Raw genomic sequence first — 13,498 nt, 5'->3', positions numbered from 1 at the left:
TTCCTATGGTCTTCATCTGCATGCTGCCTCTCCTTCCACCCCTTTCACTAACACCTCCATATTTGATGCTAATTAGGCGTCCAATGTTGATGACTGAAAATCCACCTTTGGTGCTAAAATCTTTCTAGGTCTTAACCTGATTTGCTGGTGATCTCACAAACATGTCATTGCTCGTTCTATAAACAAAAAAGATGATTACCACAGCTTAGCTGAAGCCTCTACTGAGCTTTCATGGATCTGAGTGCTGTTGACAGAATTACACATTCTTGTCATTCTCTGTGACAACCAGGGTGTTGTTGCTATCACTCTTAATCCTGATTTTCACTACAAGACCAAGCATATGGAGACTGATGTCTTTTCTGTTCTTGAACAGATGCCATTCCAGCAACTCGTGGTGTCGCTCATTCCCAATCTTATAAGTGGGTCGATGTTCTCACCAAACCACTCTCCTGTGCTCGCTTTCAGTTGCTTAGAAGCAAACTTAATGTGATAGATTTCGTTCACCTCAATTCTTCACCTTGAGTTTGAGGGGGTGATAGTAGTGTTACATGTGTTTTTTAATTGTCCTATCATGACTTTCTCTAGTTTCATGTTTAATTTATTTTGTAATTCTCGGAGGTTACATACACTGGTTTGTAAGCATTTGTAACCGTCCATAAGTTAGGACTGGCAGAACAGAACTGTATGTATAGTTTTTCTTACCATTAGTCTACAGTACATACACTCTTTAAAAGGTCACAACTGGTGCCTTCATTTATTCTTTTCATCTTTGACGTTCAACTTATTAGATAGAAGTATAATTGGTGTTATTTGATCTTAGTGGAGTTTTGAGGATATATTTCAAGCAGTGTGTGGATTTTACTGGCAATAGGCTGTATGCTGATTTAAAATTTGAACTTTTACATAGTTGTGTTGTAGATATTCTGATTTGCCTTGCAAAGTCAGGCTACTTTAAAGATAATGTTGCTCATGTTATTAATTTCATATAGATTGTGCTATCCACTCTTTGTTCCTTTGCTTTCTATTCTTTATAATTCATTTAGTTAAGGGCAAATAGTTGATTCAATACAACAAGCTTTTACTGCAGATTAATGGAAGTTTCTTTTTTTTTTTTTTTTTTGTTTTGATCAGTACATGTTAGTTGTTAGTCTTTGTTCGTTGGGGAGTTGAACCCACAAACTCTCCCACCCTCCCTTCCTAACCCTTGAAACTAACCTTGTATCTCTCAAATATTAGTGGAGGGAATTGAACCCACAACCTCTTCCACCTTCTCTTCCAACTTTTACCACTAGGTCAACCTTATAGCTCCGTTACTGAAGGTTAATTGCATATTAACGTTAATCTTTTCCTTTAACAAGCACCCGTTACAATTATTAAATATCAAACATGTATTTAATTATTTCTACTATTTACAGAGTTCAAACAAGGTTAACATAGTTTAATTTTTTGTATTAAAATTGTATTAAAATCATATATGCCAATATTTATTAATTGACCGTTTACCCTTTAATTAATTATTAACTAAAGGTCTTTAAGTAATTTGTTATCTAGACATCATTGAATTTTTTTTTTTTTTGTAAAAATTAATACCTCCTAGGCTCTTACAACTTTTAGAGAAATTGTAGCAACTTAGTTTGCGCATCTATACTATCAATTAGGTCACTGCTAATTAGACCAATAACCCTAATATCTCCAAACACCCATCTTTTTAATTATCTAAAGCTTTTTAATTATCATTGTATGTGGATGGCATGAGGAAAACTGTGGTATTTAATAAGTCAATAGGTTGGTTGATAAATGCAATGAGGTTCTGAATAAGGCGTTGAGGAGGTAGAGTGGACGATAAATATTAGGATAAATTTTGATTGCTGGTGATGGTCTGACAAGCAAGGAAACTTCTCGAACGTGGAATTTGTTTTTAGAGTTGCAATTTGTTTAGGACTAAATTTATAATTGATCTATATTTGCATGATTGATATTGACTTTACTTGTTATTGCATTAGTTTATGAGGTGGGCTAGCCCTGAATTATGATGTAGTTTGCTGTTACTATAGGTTTGCCTCATTGTTAACATCTCTAAAAACCTTGTCTGCACTTTTTTGTTTGCAGTGTTTTGGTGCACAGTAGTGGGGTGAATGGTGGACACTACTATGCTTACATTAGGCCAACGCTATCAAACCAGTGGTACACTCTTTTTAATCTTTCAGTATTTGTATATGTATTATAATGTTCATCTTACTATTCATTGTGCACTTGTTTATTGTCATAAAACAAGTAATGTGATGAAATTGATTATTATCAAGGGTAATATTTGCCACTATGAAACAGGAAAATCAGAGTCATGTTTAAAAGAGCTTTTCTGTTGTGAATTATGTTTTTAATCACACTTGTAAGTCTATTATTTGTAATCATTCAATGTAGGGGAACCTAATATGGATAATAACGAAGAATATCCCTAATTATAGCTGTACATATTTCTTTAATTATTAAGATCAAACATATCCTTTACTTGTATTGGCATCCTACCGTCTAGTGATGCTAGAACAGTAAACATCACTATTTAATCTCTTCAACTCATTCAATTTCATTATTGTCAAATTTATTCCATCGGAAGTTTATCATGTTGGTTAAATCAAATTTTTAGACGTTTGAAGGTGTTGTAGATAATTCACTTAGTGTTGTATGTTAGTGGAAAGTTAACTAAGTCCCTTTGTACTATAACTAGTAATGCTGTTATATGATACAGAAAAATGTGAAATAAACTTTCAGATTCAGCACTAGGATTTATTATGGTTTTCTAAGATTATTTAGATGATTTGCTGGGTGTCAATAATCAATATTTTATTTTTCTTTGTGATATTTGATTTCCTTTTTTATTCTTTCTTTGCTTCTTTTTCAATTATGTCTTGTCAATATTGGAATTGTCATTCACAGTTGCTGGTACATTCACAATTTAAATATTTCCTTTTAAGATGATGTTTTTCTTCTAAAATCAGATTAAGATCATACAGTTTTAACATCTACACAGTATAAAGCTGTGTAAATCTGTGATTAGTTGGTACAATTTTCAACAACTATGTTTATGATTTTTTGATATAATGCTTTTTTGAAAGTTTCCGTGTCTTGACCACACACTTTGATGTATTTATATGGAATTTGAGGAAAACATAACTTGCTTGTGTATGTGATCCAATCTTATAAAATATTTGCATCAGGTTTAAGTTTGATGACGAACGTGTAACAAAAGAGGATGAAAAGAGGGCTTTAGAAGAACAGTATGGCAGTGAAGAGGAGGTAGTATTTTGAATGCCTTTGTTGGGCTTGTCTTGTATATTTTTCATGACAGTTTTTCTGTGCTTCATTCTACTTTTCTTTTGTCAACAGTTACCTCATACTAATCCTGGGTTCAACAACTCTTCCTTTAAATTTACAAAATACTCAAATGCATATATGCTTGTCTATGTACGGGAAAGTGACAAGGATAAAATAATTTGTGATGTGGATGAGCTTGACATTGCTGAACACGTTAGAGTAAGATGTTTGATTTATTGATGTTATATATTTGCATTTGTTAACTAATTATCATTATTTTTACAAATTTTATCTCCCTGTATATGTGATAATCCCTTACTATTTTAATTGGTCAATTTTGGTTCATCGATTAATTTAAAATCTAATATTTAACAGAAATGTTGATGTGGTGTTTAGTAGAATGTTGCTTCAGCATAGATGTGCTGATTTGGTAGATCTGTAGTGTTGTATGGTGTTATAAAACCATGGTAGTGGAATCATGAATCATATCACGTATATGATAGCTTATTTATCGTGAATTATCCCCTTTTTTTACTTTTTGGGTGCAGTGACAGTTTCCAGAGTCACTTTTTTTCTGTGCAATACTGGTATTAGTGGAAGTCACATTTACTAATTGGGCTTTAAAATGTTTTAAACAAAATAGGCTAAAATTTAGATTAAAAACGGGCCCAACTCCAACCCCCTAAAAGCCCTAGGGTTGTCTGTCATTGCTCACATATGTACTTGAGCCTAGCTTCGAGGCTGTGCCACTGCTAGGTACTGTGAGAGTTGCCGACGCAATAGCCACCGAAAGAGTTGTCATTATGGCATGGTCTGTTGGCTTCTTCTCCCTCGTTGCTGGATGGGATTGTACCACAAGGCAACTAGAGGTGCCACGACAAGAGGTGCCAGGGTAAGAGATGTCATTGTGAGAGTCACTGCGGCAAGAATAGCCACTGTGAGAGGTGCCATTGTGAGTAACATCCCTTCCCATGGATGCTACAATTTGGGGCATACGAACATGATATGGGTGCGAAATTGTGAGAGTCACTATTTGTATAGTAAATCATATGATACTACTATGTACAAAACTTATACATTGATTTATTATTCTCGGATTTGGAGGAATATCATTCTACTTTATTGTATCAATTATGAGGTCATTAGACCTATAAATACACAACTCTGCAAGTTATTAAGGAAATATGGAACACTAATTCTAATGAGACCAATCCCTTTGATTATGGATTGTTTCTAAGTACATAAACCCAGTATTAATAGAGATAGACTTTGATAAATAATTAAATTACAACTAGGATAAATTATAAAACTTTCTAAAATACACAATTAGCACTTCGATTTTTTATTTTTCCATCCCTTTGGTGGGTCTGTTCGTAAGTTGACTCTTACGAGATTCATGGGGGAGCAAATTAAGCCACTGTCTAGCTATTTCTTAATAAAGTGTTTGTCCACTTTGATATGTTTAGCTTTATCATGCAGTCTTGTTAAAATGGCAAACTCGCATGATCTTGTGAGTTTGGATAACCATGTGAATTGATGTGGAGGGTGGATTGTAAACGGTGCGGATCACAGCGAGTTTGTGAAGATGCTTACTGAATTGGGGATTGTGGGCTGTCTCGATCCTTTTGGTCCTTGGATTGACTCAACCTATGAGAAGCCCAACACTCTTACCTTTTTTCTGCTAGGGTTACCTTTGCACACATAATCAGAGGAGAAGACCCACATAAAGAGTGTTTCAAGAGTGCTGACCATTGTTGACAACCCTCACAGTCTCTGATCCTCTTTGCCTTTGTAGTCACCGATGCTGGGTTGCCTCATGGCTAGCGATTCTTAGCCTTTGTTCTTCTACTTTTTACTTTGCTCCCGCCTCTCTTCCTTTTGGGGCTCCTTTTACTGATATGGTTGCCTTGGTTGTTTTTATGGCGGACTTATGTACTAAATTTTAGTACTTAAGACTTATTATTATTATTGTTATTACTATTTTGTATGAGTTATTTTTATTATTTATATTATTTTTCATAATACACCTGTTAATGAATATCAATTGCAATCCAAAGGAAAGTCCTATTTAGTTTGAGACAATTGAGAGAGTGAACAATGTGTTTGTCCCACACATAATCAAAACAAAAGGGAAACTGAACTTTGTTAGGAAATTTGATATTACATTGTCAAAAGACAAGACCTAGAACATTCAAACCAGAGTGTCCTAATCTGAGATGGGAATTATAGCCAGCACCTGACAACATTATTATAACAATCAGAAACAATTTTTGTACAAGCAATGTACTGAGAATTGGACAAATTTGTAGCTGAGGAGAGGGACAGACTGTAAAACTGTTTGAGCTTGTCAGGACCAACATGACTTTTGAAGGTCATTGGAATCCTGAGTTTTAACAAAACACTTGTTAGATTGAAACTAAAAATATACATAATTGTCATGAGGGACATGTAACACCACACAGCCTGAGGTTGTTTCCACTGAGATGGATTAGATTGACAATATTGCTGAAATCAGATGGAACCTCCAAGGTTTGACAACTGATGCAGCGGATTGGAGAAGAAACATTTCTGTTAAGAATTGTGGAGGAAACCTTGAAAAGGGATCGATGTGCTCTGGATACCTTATATGTTAATTTTGTAAGATTGAGTTAGACCTAAATCCGCTTTCCAAGATGAATTATGAGACTATTAACATAAGACTATACAGAGCTCAAACCCATGTTAGTTGTAGCTGTTTACTGAAATGGTTACTGTTTGGCAGAAGCAAGTACAACATGTTGAGAATAAGATAGGGTTGCATGTTTATGATAGAATGAAGTTTAAAGACAATAACTAAGAATACAGTTATAAGGTAGTTTTTTCAGCTTAATGTTTAGGGGGAAAGAGGGGCAGTTTTTGAGAATTGGGTTTTGTAACTGGAATAATCTAGTGGGAAGGATAGGGCTCCTCTGTATCTTTTGCTATATGACTGGTGAAATTAGAGAAGTCGAGATGTTCTTCTCTTAGGATAATATTGGTTCCTAACACTTACACTAACCAATAGTGTTACGTATCTGAGTACGTAAACTAGCCAAATACAACCTTTCACACTCTCTCACACGTAATAGAATAATAAACGAATAACAATGGATGAATGAATCTCTTTTATTGATGGTAATATCTGAATAAACAAGGGTAAACAATAATTGGGAGCATAACCTCCTTCCATTACTTTGAGAGCATAACCTCCCTCACAAGACAATAATGTCTGTCACAAAACTCAATAATCAAAAACATACCTTTAACCCTAGACTCTAACTTTATTTATATTCATTATTTCCCGCACATCTCTTATTAAATATTTCCCTAGAATATATCTGCATTTAATATAAATATTATCCTAGCATATATCCTTAATTATAAATATCTTATATTGAATATTTCTCTGAATATATATTTATTTACTCTAATTAACTTATACTATATTTATTTACTCTAATTAACTTATACTGAATATTCTCTCTGCTCCCCATCGTTCGGTTTGGTCGCTCCCCGTTGTCCACCGTTCGGCCTAACCTCTCCATGCCTCCCACCGTTCGGCCTTTACGGTCAATACCGTTCGGCCTCGCTTCCCCTTTTGTCCATTGTTCGGCCTAACCTCTCCATGCCTTCCACATTTCGGCCTTTACGGTCAATACGGTTCGGCCTCACTTCCCTCCTACCTTTCTTCTCCTTCTCATTACCTCCCACCTTATACCCTAATAAATAGTCTAATAGAACACTTTTGTCATGAATGAACCAAAGTTGGACTATTAATTAAATGGGATCATCGTATTTTGGTAAAAAGTTTTGAAGGGACCAAATTTCTGAAATAATGATAATAGAGGGTAAAATCTAAGCCCATTTTTTTATGCTTATTTTCAATGTAAAGATACTCCCTTTAAAGGTTCAACTGTACATTTTAGATGAGATTAAAGAGACAACAAGAGGAAAAGAATTTGAAGAGGAAGGAGAAGGCCGAGGCTCACTTGTACACCATCATAAAGGTTAAAACCCTATTTTTATTTCTCTATTACTTTTGGCCCCTTTATTAAATGCATTGTAAGATGAGAATAAATGCCTAGTTATTTATTCATTGGTGTCAGGTTGCTTGTGATGAAGATCTCCGTGAGCAGATTGGAAATGATATATTCTTTGATCTTGTGGATCATGATAAAGTTCGAAGTGTTCGTATTCAAAAACAAATGCCGTTTTTATTTTTCAAGGTATGAGCTATAATTTATTTTGTCATATGCAATAAGCTTGGTGCATGTGAATTATGTCTCGGGAATCTCTAGAATTACGGTATTGTTAGAAATTACACACGCACACATCCACACATATGCACTTTTTATGTGTACACACACACACATATACTGTAGTTAGTGAACTTGAGCTGTATGTAGTCATTTAATTTATCTCAAAAATTGATTCCTTTTTGCCACAAAACCCTTTGACTGTAGTGGCACCCATTTGATATACGTTTATGTTACAATATTTAACAAAAGTTTTGGAGTGACATATTATCTAATGTGTTTGTATTTGTTTGATCCACACTTGATTTTCACGAGACTCTTAAATTTTTCTCTTATCAGTGCTAGGATATAGGGTATTTGGAAATAATGGGAAAGGGGATTAGGATAGAAGGCAGAAGAAATGTATAAATAGATTGATTGGATTGTTAGAAGGGGTTTTTTTAGTACATTGTTTGTTGACAGGCCTTAGACCTGTGAAGAGGGTTATGCCTCTGAATTCTTTCTGTACAGATACTCTTACTGGAAATAATATTCAGTTTTCTCTCTTTCTTGTGTCTTCTTGGTGAGTGAGAGAGTCTTTGATTAGGTTCCCAATTCAGGAACCTATCAATTGGTCCGACCTGGCGGATGAATTTCGGTGAGGCAGCGTTCGTTAGCGATGGAGGGAAGAGTGGTGGCGGTAGAAGGACAGTTGGAGGCGGTGGAAATTGCAATAGCAGAGACGAAGGCTAATACGATGTTTCTGCGGCATGAAACAGGGGCCTTAAGACAGAACTACGAAGCAATGCGCCGAGATATCCAAACGATCTTGAAGATGTTAGGAGATCGCAACCGCGACCCACACGGCCAGCTCCAAGAGGGAAGCCAGTCATCGGTGAATGATAACGAGGGCGGACCAGACGAGGAGAAGGGAATCAAGACAGACTGACGAACTGGAGGAAACAGGTGGAGCTACCCGTATTTGAAGGAGGCAAACCATGGAACTGGATTAGTAGGGCGGAGAAATTCTTCGAAGTTCAGAGAGTGGCGGATGAAGAAAAATTACAATTAGCTTTCATTAGTATGGAGGGGTATGCAGGGAGTTGGTTTCGATTTTGGAGGGAGAAGACCAAGAACCATTCTTGGGATGGGTTGATGAGAGCGTTGGGGATTAGATTCGTGGGAGGAATGCGAGGAACGGTTTATGAGAGACTATCGGCCATTAAGCAGGCGAGGCCGGTAGAAGAATATATTCGGGAATTCGAAGTCTTGGTGGGACAGACGACCCAGATTCTGGAGGAGCACATTTTGGGTTACTTCATGGCGAGACTCCGGGAGAAGGTGGTCGACCATGTTAGGCCGCACGACCCCAAGACCTGATGACGACCATGAGAGTCGCACGGGATGTGGAGAAATTATGCACGGTCGCAACGACGGGAGGAAGAGGGACAAGGTCCCAAGTACCATATTGGTCAAGGGCCTGCATTTCATCAACCATGGCTTGTTGCCATCCAGGATGATCAAGTGCCTCATTAATATTATTAGGAATCTTAAGGGAGGATAAGGAGGAAACAAAAGAGAAATAGGGAGGAGACAAACGATGATAACTCAAAAAATTATAAACAGGATATGGATTATGAGTAGAGCGAATACCTTTCCGAAGGGCAATGGGCAAACTATCATCTGAGTCAAGAGAAGGCGAGGAGGATGAAGGATCCATGGTTTGGGGAGCTGATGGAGGAGGAGGTGAGTCTCGAGGATCTTCAGTGTTCTGAGTTTGAGATTGTCTCCGACGCTGATATGTGAGAAGAGGTGGAGGAACAATGTTATTCACATTTTGAGTTTGAGGTACAGAAGCAGGAATAACCAAGGGATCACATGATGGTAGATGAAACATTTGTTGAACAGCTGAACGATCCTCCACGGAGGACAAGAAAAAAGGTGTATCCTCAAAGAATGTGACATCAACAGACATATAATATCTCTTGGTGGAGGGAGAATAACATTTATACCCTTTTGAAGACGAGAATATCCAAAGAAGACACACTTAATAGCTTTTGCAGAGAGCTTATTAAGACCTGGTGAAACATTATGGACAAAACACGTACACCCAAATACACGTGGAGAGACATGGTATAGAGTGTCATTTGGAAAAATGATAGAATGAGGAATTTTATTCTCAAGAGAGGAAGAAGGCATCCTATTGATTAGAAAACATGCAGTGATGCACAGGAATATCAGTATTCAACATCAGGGAGCGTGTAGTTTCAATGAGATGTCTATTCTTTCTCTTTGCAATACCATTTTGCTGTGGAGTGTGAGGATATGTTGACTGATGTAAAATTCCTTGGGAAGATAAGAATGAAGAAAACGTTGTAGAAAAATATTCCTTAGCATTATCACTACGGGGGATTTTAATTGTCTTCCCAAATTGGTTCTTGGGATGGCCCAAACGATGATGCAAAAGTTTTGGGGATGAAGTTGTAAAACAGGAAACTGAAGAGTTATGTTTTAAGAAATAAAGTCCTCGAGACTCATGTCCTTCTCCAATCAGACGACCCGTACCATGTTCCTGTATAACAAAGGAATTAGCAGTAAAGGTTACAGAACAATTTAAGGAACGAGTCAATTGTCTTAAGGAGATTAAACTTTGGATCCATTGGCAACAGTAATGAAATGAGGGGTTTTCGGAGAGTACATGGAAGAAAATGAAGAAATATTACCAGAGATATGGTCTGAGGCACCTGAGTCAAGGATCCATGGGCTATGACCTTCCACAGCAGGCAGTTGACACATTGGACATGGAGGAGGATTGGTCAGGATTAGAGGATTTTCCAGACTTGTACCTCAAAAATTCTTGGTACTCTTCATTTGAAATTTTGGATTCTAGATCATCAAATTTAGAAACATGAGCAACTTTGTCTGGATATCCATGTAAGGCATAACATTTCTCTCGAGTATGGCCTATTTTCTTACAATATGTGCATTGAGGACGCATACTATGACCACCACGTCCTCCTCGGTTGCTTCTTCCTCCTTCTCTTCCTTGTGGTGCTACCATAACTGATGTTTCAATACCATCAATTGAATTTTTGTCTTTAACTAATGAAGGTACTTGAAGGAGTCGAGTAACTAGGCTGTCCATTGATGGGACTTGATCACCAGCTAACATTTGATCACGTACATGATCAAAATCTGAGTGTAGACTTCTTAGAATTAAGATCATGTAAAACTTATCAAGCTTCTTATTTATGCCTTCTAAAGAATCAGCCACAAAGAAATTCTTCAATTCTTTTACGGCAGCACGAGCCTTTCCTATGTGAGCAACCATATCATGATTGGCTTGTTTGAGGGAAGTCACTCTTTGAGTTGCATCAAAGAGACGTTGCACATCATTAACAAAGATATCCTGTGCTTTTTTCCAAAAAGAGGAGCACGTTTTGTAAGGTCTCAAAATTTCTAAGACCTCTTGTTCAACAGATTGCCATAGGACAACACATAATTGAAAATCAAGCTTTTGCCATTGAGATTTCTCTTCATCAAGTACAATGGAAATATCTTGTTCAAGATGATCATGGTATCCTTGACCAAGAAACCATAACTCCACGGAAGAAGACCAAGATAGATAGTTTTTCCAATTTAGTTTTGCAGAAGTAATGGTAGGGGTAGCAGACAGAGAAGGTGTTCCAAAACCAGAAGTCATTCTAATGCCAAACAAAAGAGAGAAAAACTGATTATGGGAAGAAACCCTAATCGGAGCTACTGTCAACGGAACGGCAAAACAGTGACCACAACACACTCAAGAGACTGAGGTAAAACGATCGGCAATGGCGTGGTGATGTTCCGGCACGAAAAAGGTGGCGCGTGAAGCCCACGCACTCAAGACTGGCTAGAAAGAAGCGGCGCGTGACGGCGCATCAAGAGAAGAAAGAAGTGGCGACCACCAGGGATGGGTCGCGCTCGTCGAGGCACACGTAACCCTTGACTTCACCGGAGAAAAAACTGCGGCGGACGGCGGTGGCAACTGCGACGGCGGCGGCGGACAGCGGCGATAGACAGTGGCACTAGATAGTGGCAAGCAGCGGATAACGGCAGCGGAGGAGCGGATAACGGCAGCGGAGGAGCGGAACGGCAGTGGAGCGGAACGGCTGCGGCAGCAAACCCTAATTCGCTCTCGATTACCAACTTAAAATTAGGAGAGAAACTGAAAATATTTTTATTATTGCTGCTCTCCTTTCCTAATACACATATTACCCTATTTAAGGGATAGTAGATCAACATAAAAAAGGAAAAACAGAAAGCTCCTGTAAAGCCCACTCTAAAAATACATTATATTTCAACAGATATAATGGGAAAGGGGATTAGGATAGAAGGCAGAAGAATTGTATAAATAGATTGATTGGATAGTTAGAAGGGGGTTTTTTAGTACATTGTTTGTTGACAGGCCTTAGACCTGTGAAGAGGGTTATGCCTCTGAATTCTTTCTGTACAAATACTCTTACTGGAAATAATATTCAGTGTTCTCTCTTTCTTGTGTCTTCTTGGTGAGTGAGAGAGTCTTTGATTAGGTTCCCAATTCAGGAACCTATCAATCAGGGAACAATCTTTTGTCAAATTTTTTATCTTGGGACCAGAAATATACAAGTCACGTTGACACATTCCATATATGACATCTTTAGTTTGTTTGTAGCTAGGTTTCTGATTAAAGTTTATCTAAATCAGGGACTGATATGTTTGTTTGATTAGCTTGTTAGCTAAATGGTTACATTTAAATTGTTGTTGCTTACATGTCATGGATGTTATTTATGTTGTTTTAGGGTTTTAGTCTCATTCAGTTCCTTGCTGAATAAGTGTTTTTCAGCGTGGAGTTGCATCATGTTCATTGCGTTCTTTCTCATCTATTGAAATTGATGATTGTCCTATTTAGCATCTTTTATAACACAAACTAATTTTTATTTTCAATTTACTTTGAATCTTTCTGACATCTATTGAAATTGATGATTGACCTATTTAGCATCTGTTATAACACAAACTAATTTTTATTTTCAATTTACTTTGAATCTTTCTGACAACAAATTTATCAGGAAGAAGTTGCCAAGGAATTTGGTATACCCATCCAGTATCAACGTTTTTGGTTGTGGGCCAAGCGCCAAAACAACACATACAGGCCAAATAGAGCACTGACACCTCAGGAAGAAGCACAATCAGTAAGTACTGAAAGGACTTCCACTGCTGTTTTCGTGTATAGCTGGGTGGCTGGCATGTTTCTATTAGCTTAATGTTAGGTATATTATATTGATTTATAAGCTTAGTAATTAGGGATTTTGAAGACTGATCTTTCTGTTTTCTTCGATACTGTGGATGCTGGTTTAGGATACTCCACACGTGTCCCTACATGTGTAATGTTTGCAAAATTCAAATGTAGATATATTTTTTATGTCTGATAATATATAATAGGAAAGAGTAGTGTTATGAATAAATAATGTGCTATAGGTGTGGAGTGACCTTGTAGTGCTCCGTGACTTATATTGTGTAATGTTTCTCAGCTCTTGTGGTAGCAGCTGCTTTCTTGGCAAATTGTCATTATAGCAGCTGTTACCTTGGTGGGAAAAATTTATTCCTTACTCGCCTGTTTTCTGAGTTATAGAATCCATTTGTTTGTTTCTCAGTTTTTAATATTTTTGTAATTTGGGATGGTTTTATTTTCCAAAACAATTAGGATTTATGCTATGATCCGAAGAACACCCTGTGACCTCTAGTTTGTTTTCAGCTACTGGCCTCTGTTCTCCCTTTGATCTGTGCTGTAAATATTTCTTTGTTGTCTGTTCATGCATCACAACACAGTTCCATTAGTGTTTTATCTGTTTGCATCCGTTGCTTGTGCATCTGTTTTATTTAATTTCATGCTGCTCTTGTTTTACTGTTAATGAAAA

General features: G+C 37.1%; 1 protein-coding gene and 1 pseudogene across 5 annotated transcripts in view; one reads left to right on the top strand and one right to left on the bottom strand.

Moving 5' to 3' along the window:
• Nucleotides 1–13,498, top strand: part of LOC124844284 (ubiquitin C-terminal hydrolase 12-like) — a 53,342-nt gene that overhangs the window by 24,704 nt on the left and 15,140 nt on the right. For 4 of the 5 annotated variants that reach the window (XM_047321191.2, XM_047321190.2, XM_047321189.2 and 1 more), the window contains 6 exons: nucleotides 2,110–2,184; nucleotides 3,216–3,294; nucleotides 3,385–3,531; nucleotides 7,257–7,337; nucleotides 7,437–7,556; nucleotides 12,650–12,772. In XM_047321191.2, coding sequence (XP_047177147.2) covers nucleotides 2,110–2,184; nucleotides 3,216–3,294; nucleotides 3,385–3,531; nucleotides 7,257–7,337; nucleotides 7,437–7,556; nucleotides 12,650–12,772 — 625 coding nt within the window. The remainder of the gene's footprint in view (nucleotides 1–2,109; nucleotides 2,185–3,215; nucleotides 3,295–3,384; nucleotides 3,532–7,256; nucleotides 7,338–7,436; nucleotides 7,557–12,649; nucleotides 12,773–13,498) is intronic. The other variant, XM_088100659.1, reaches the window with a different exon arrangement.
• Nucleotides 10,070–10,896, bottom strand: LOC148191794 (uncharacterized; annotated as a pseudogene).

This window comes from Vigna umbellata, chromosome 10, assembly GCF_029865625.1.
Source record: "Vigna umbellata cultivar VRB3 chromosome 10, Vumbellata_1.0, whole genome shotgun sequence".
Taxonomy (NCBI): domain Eukaryota; kingdom Viridiplantae; phylum Streptophyta; class Magnoliopsida; order Fabales; family Fabaceae; genus Vigna; species Vigna umbellata.
This window is presented reverse-complemented; position numbering and strand designations above follow the sequence as displayed.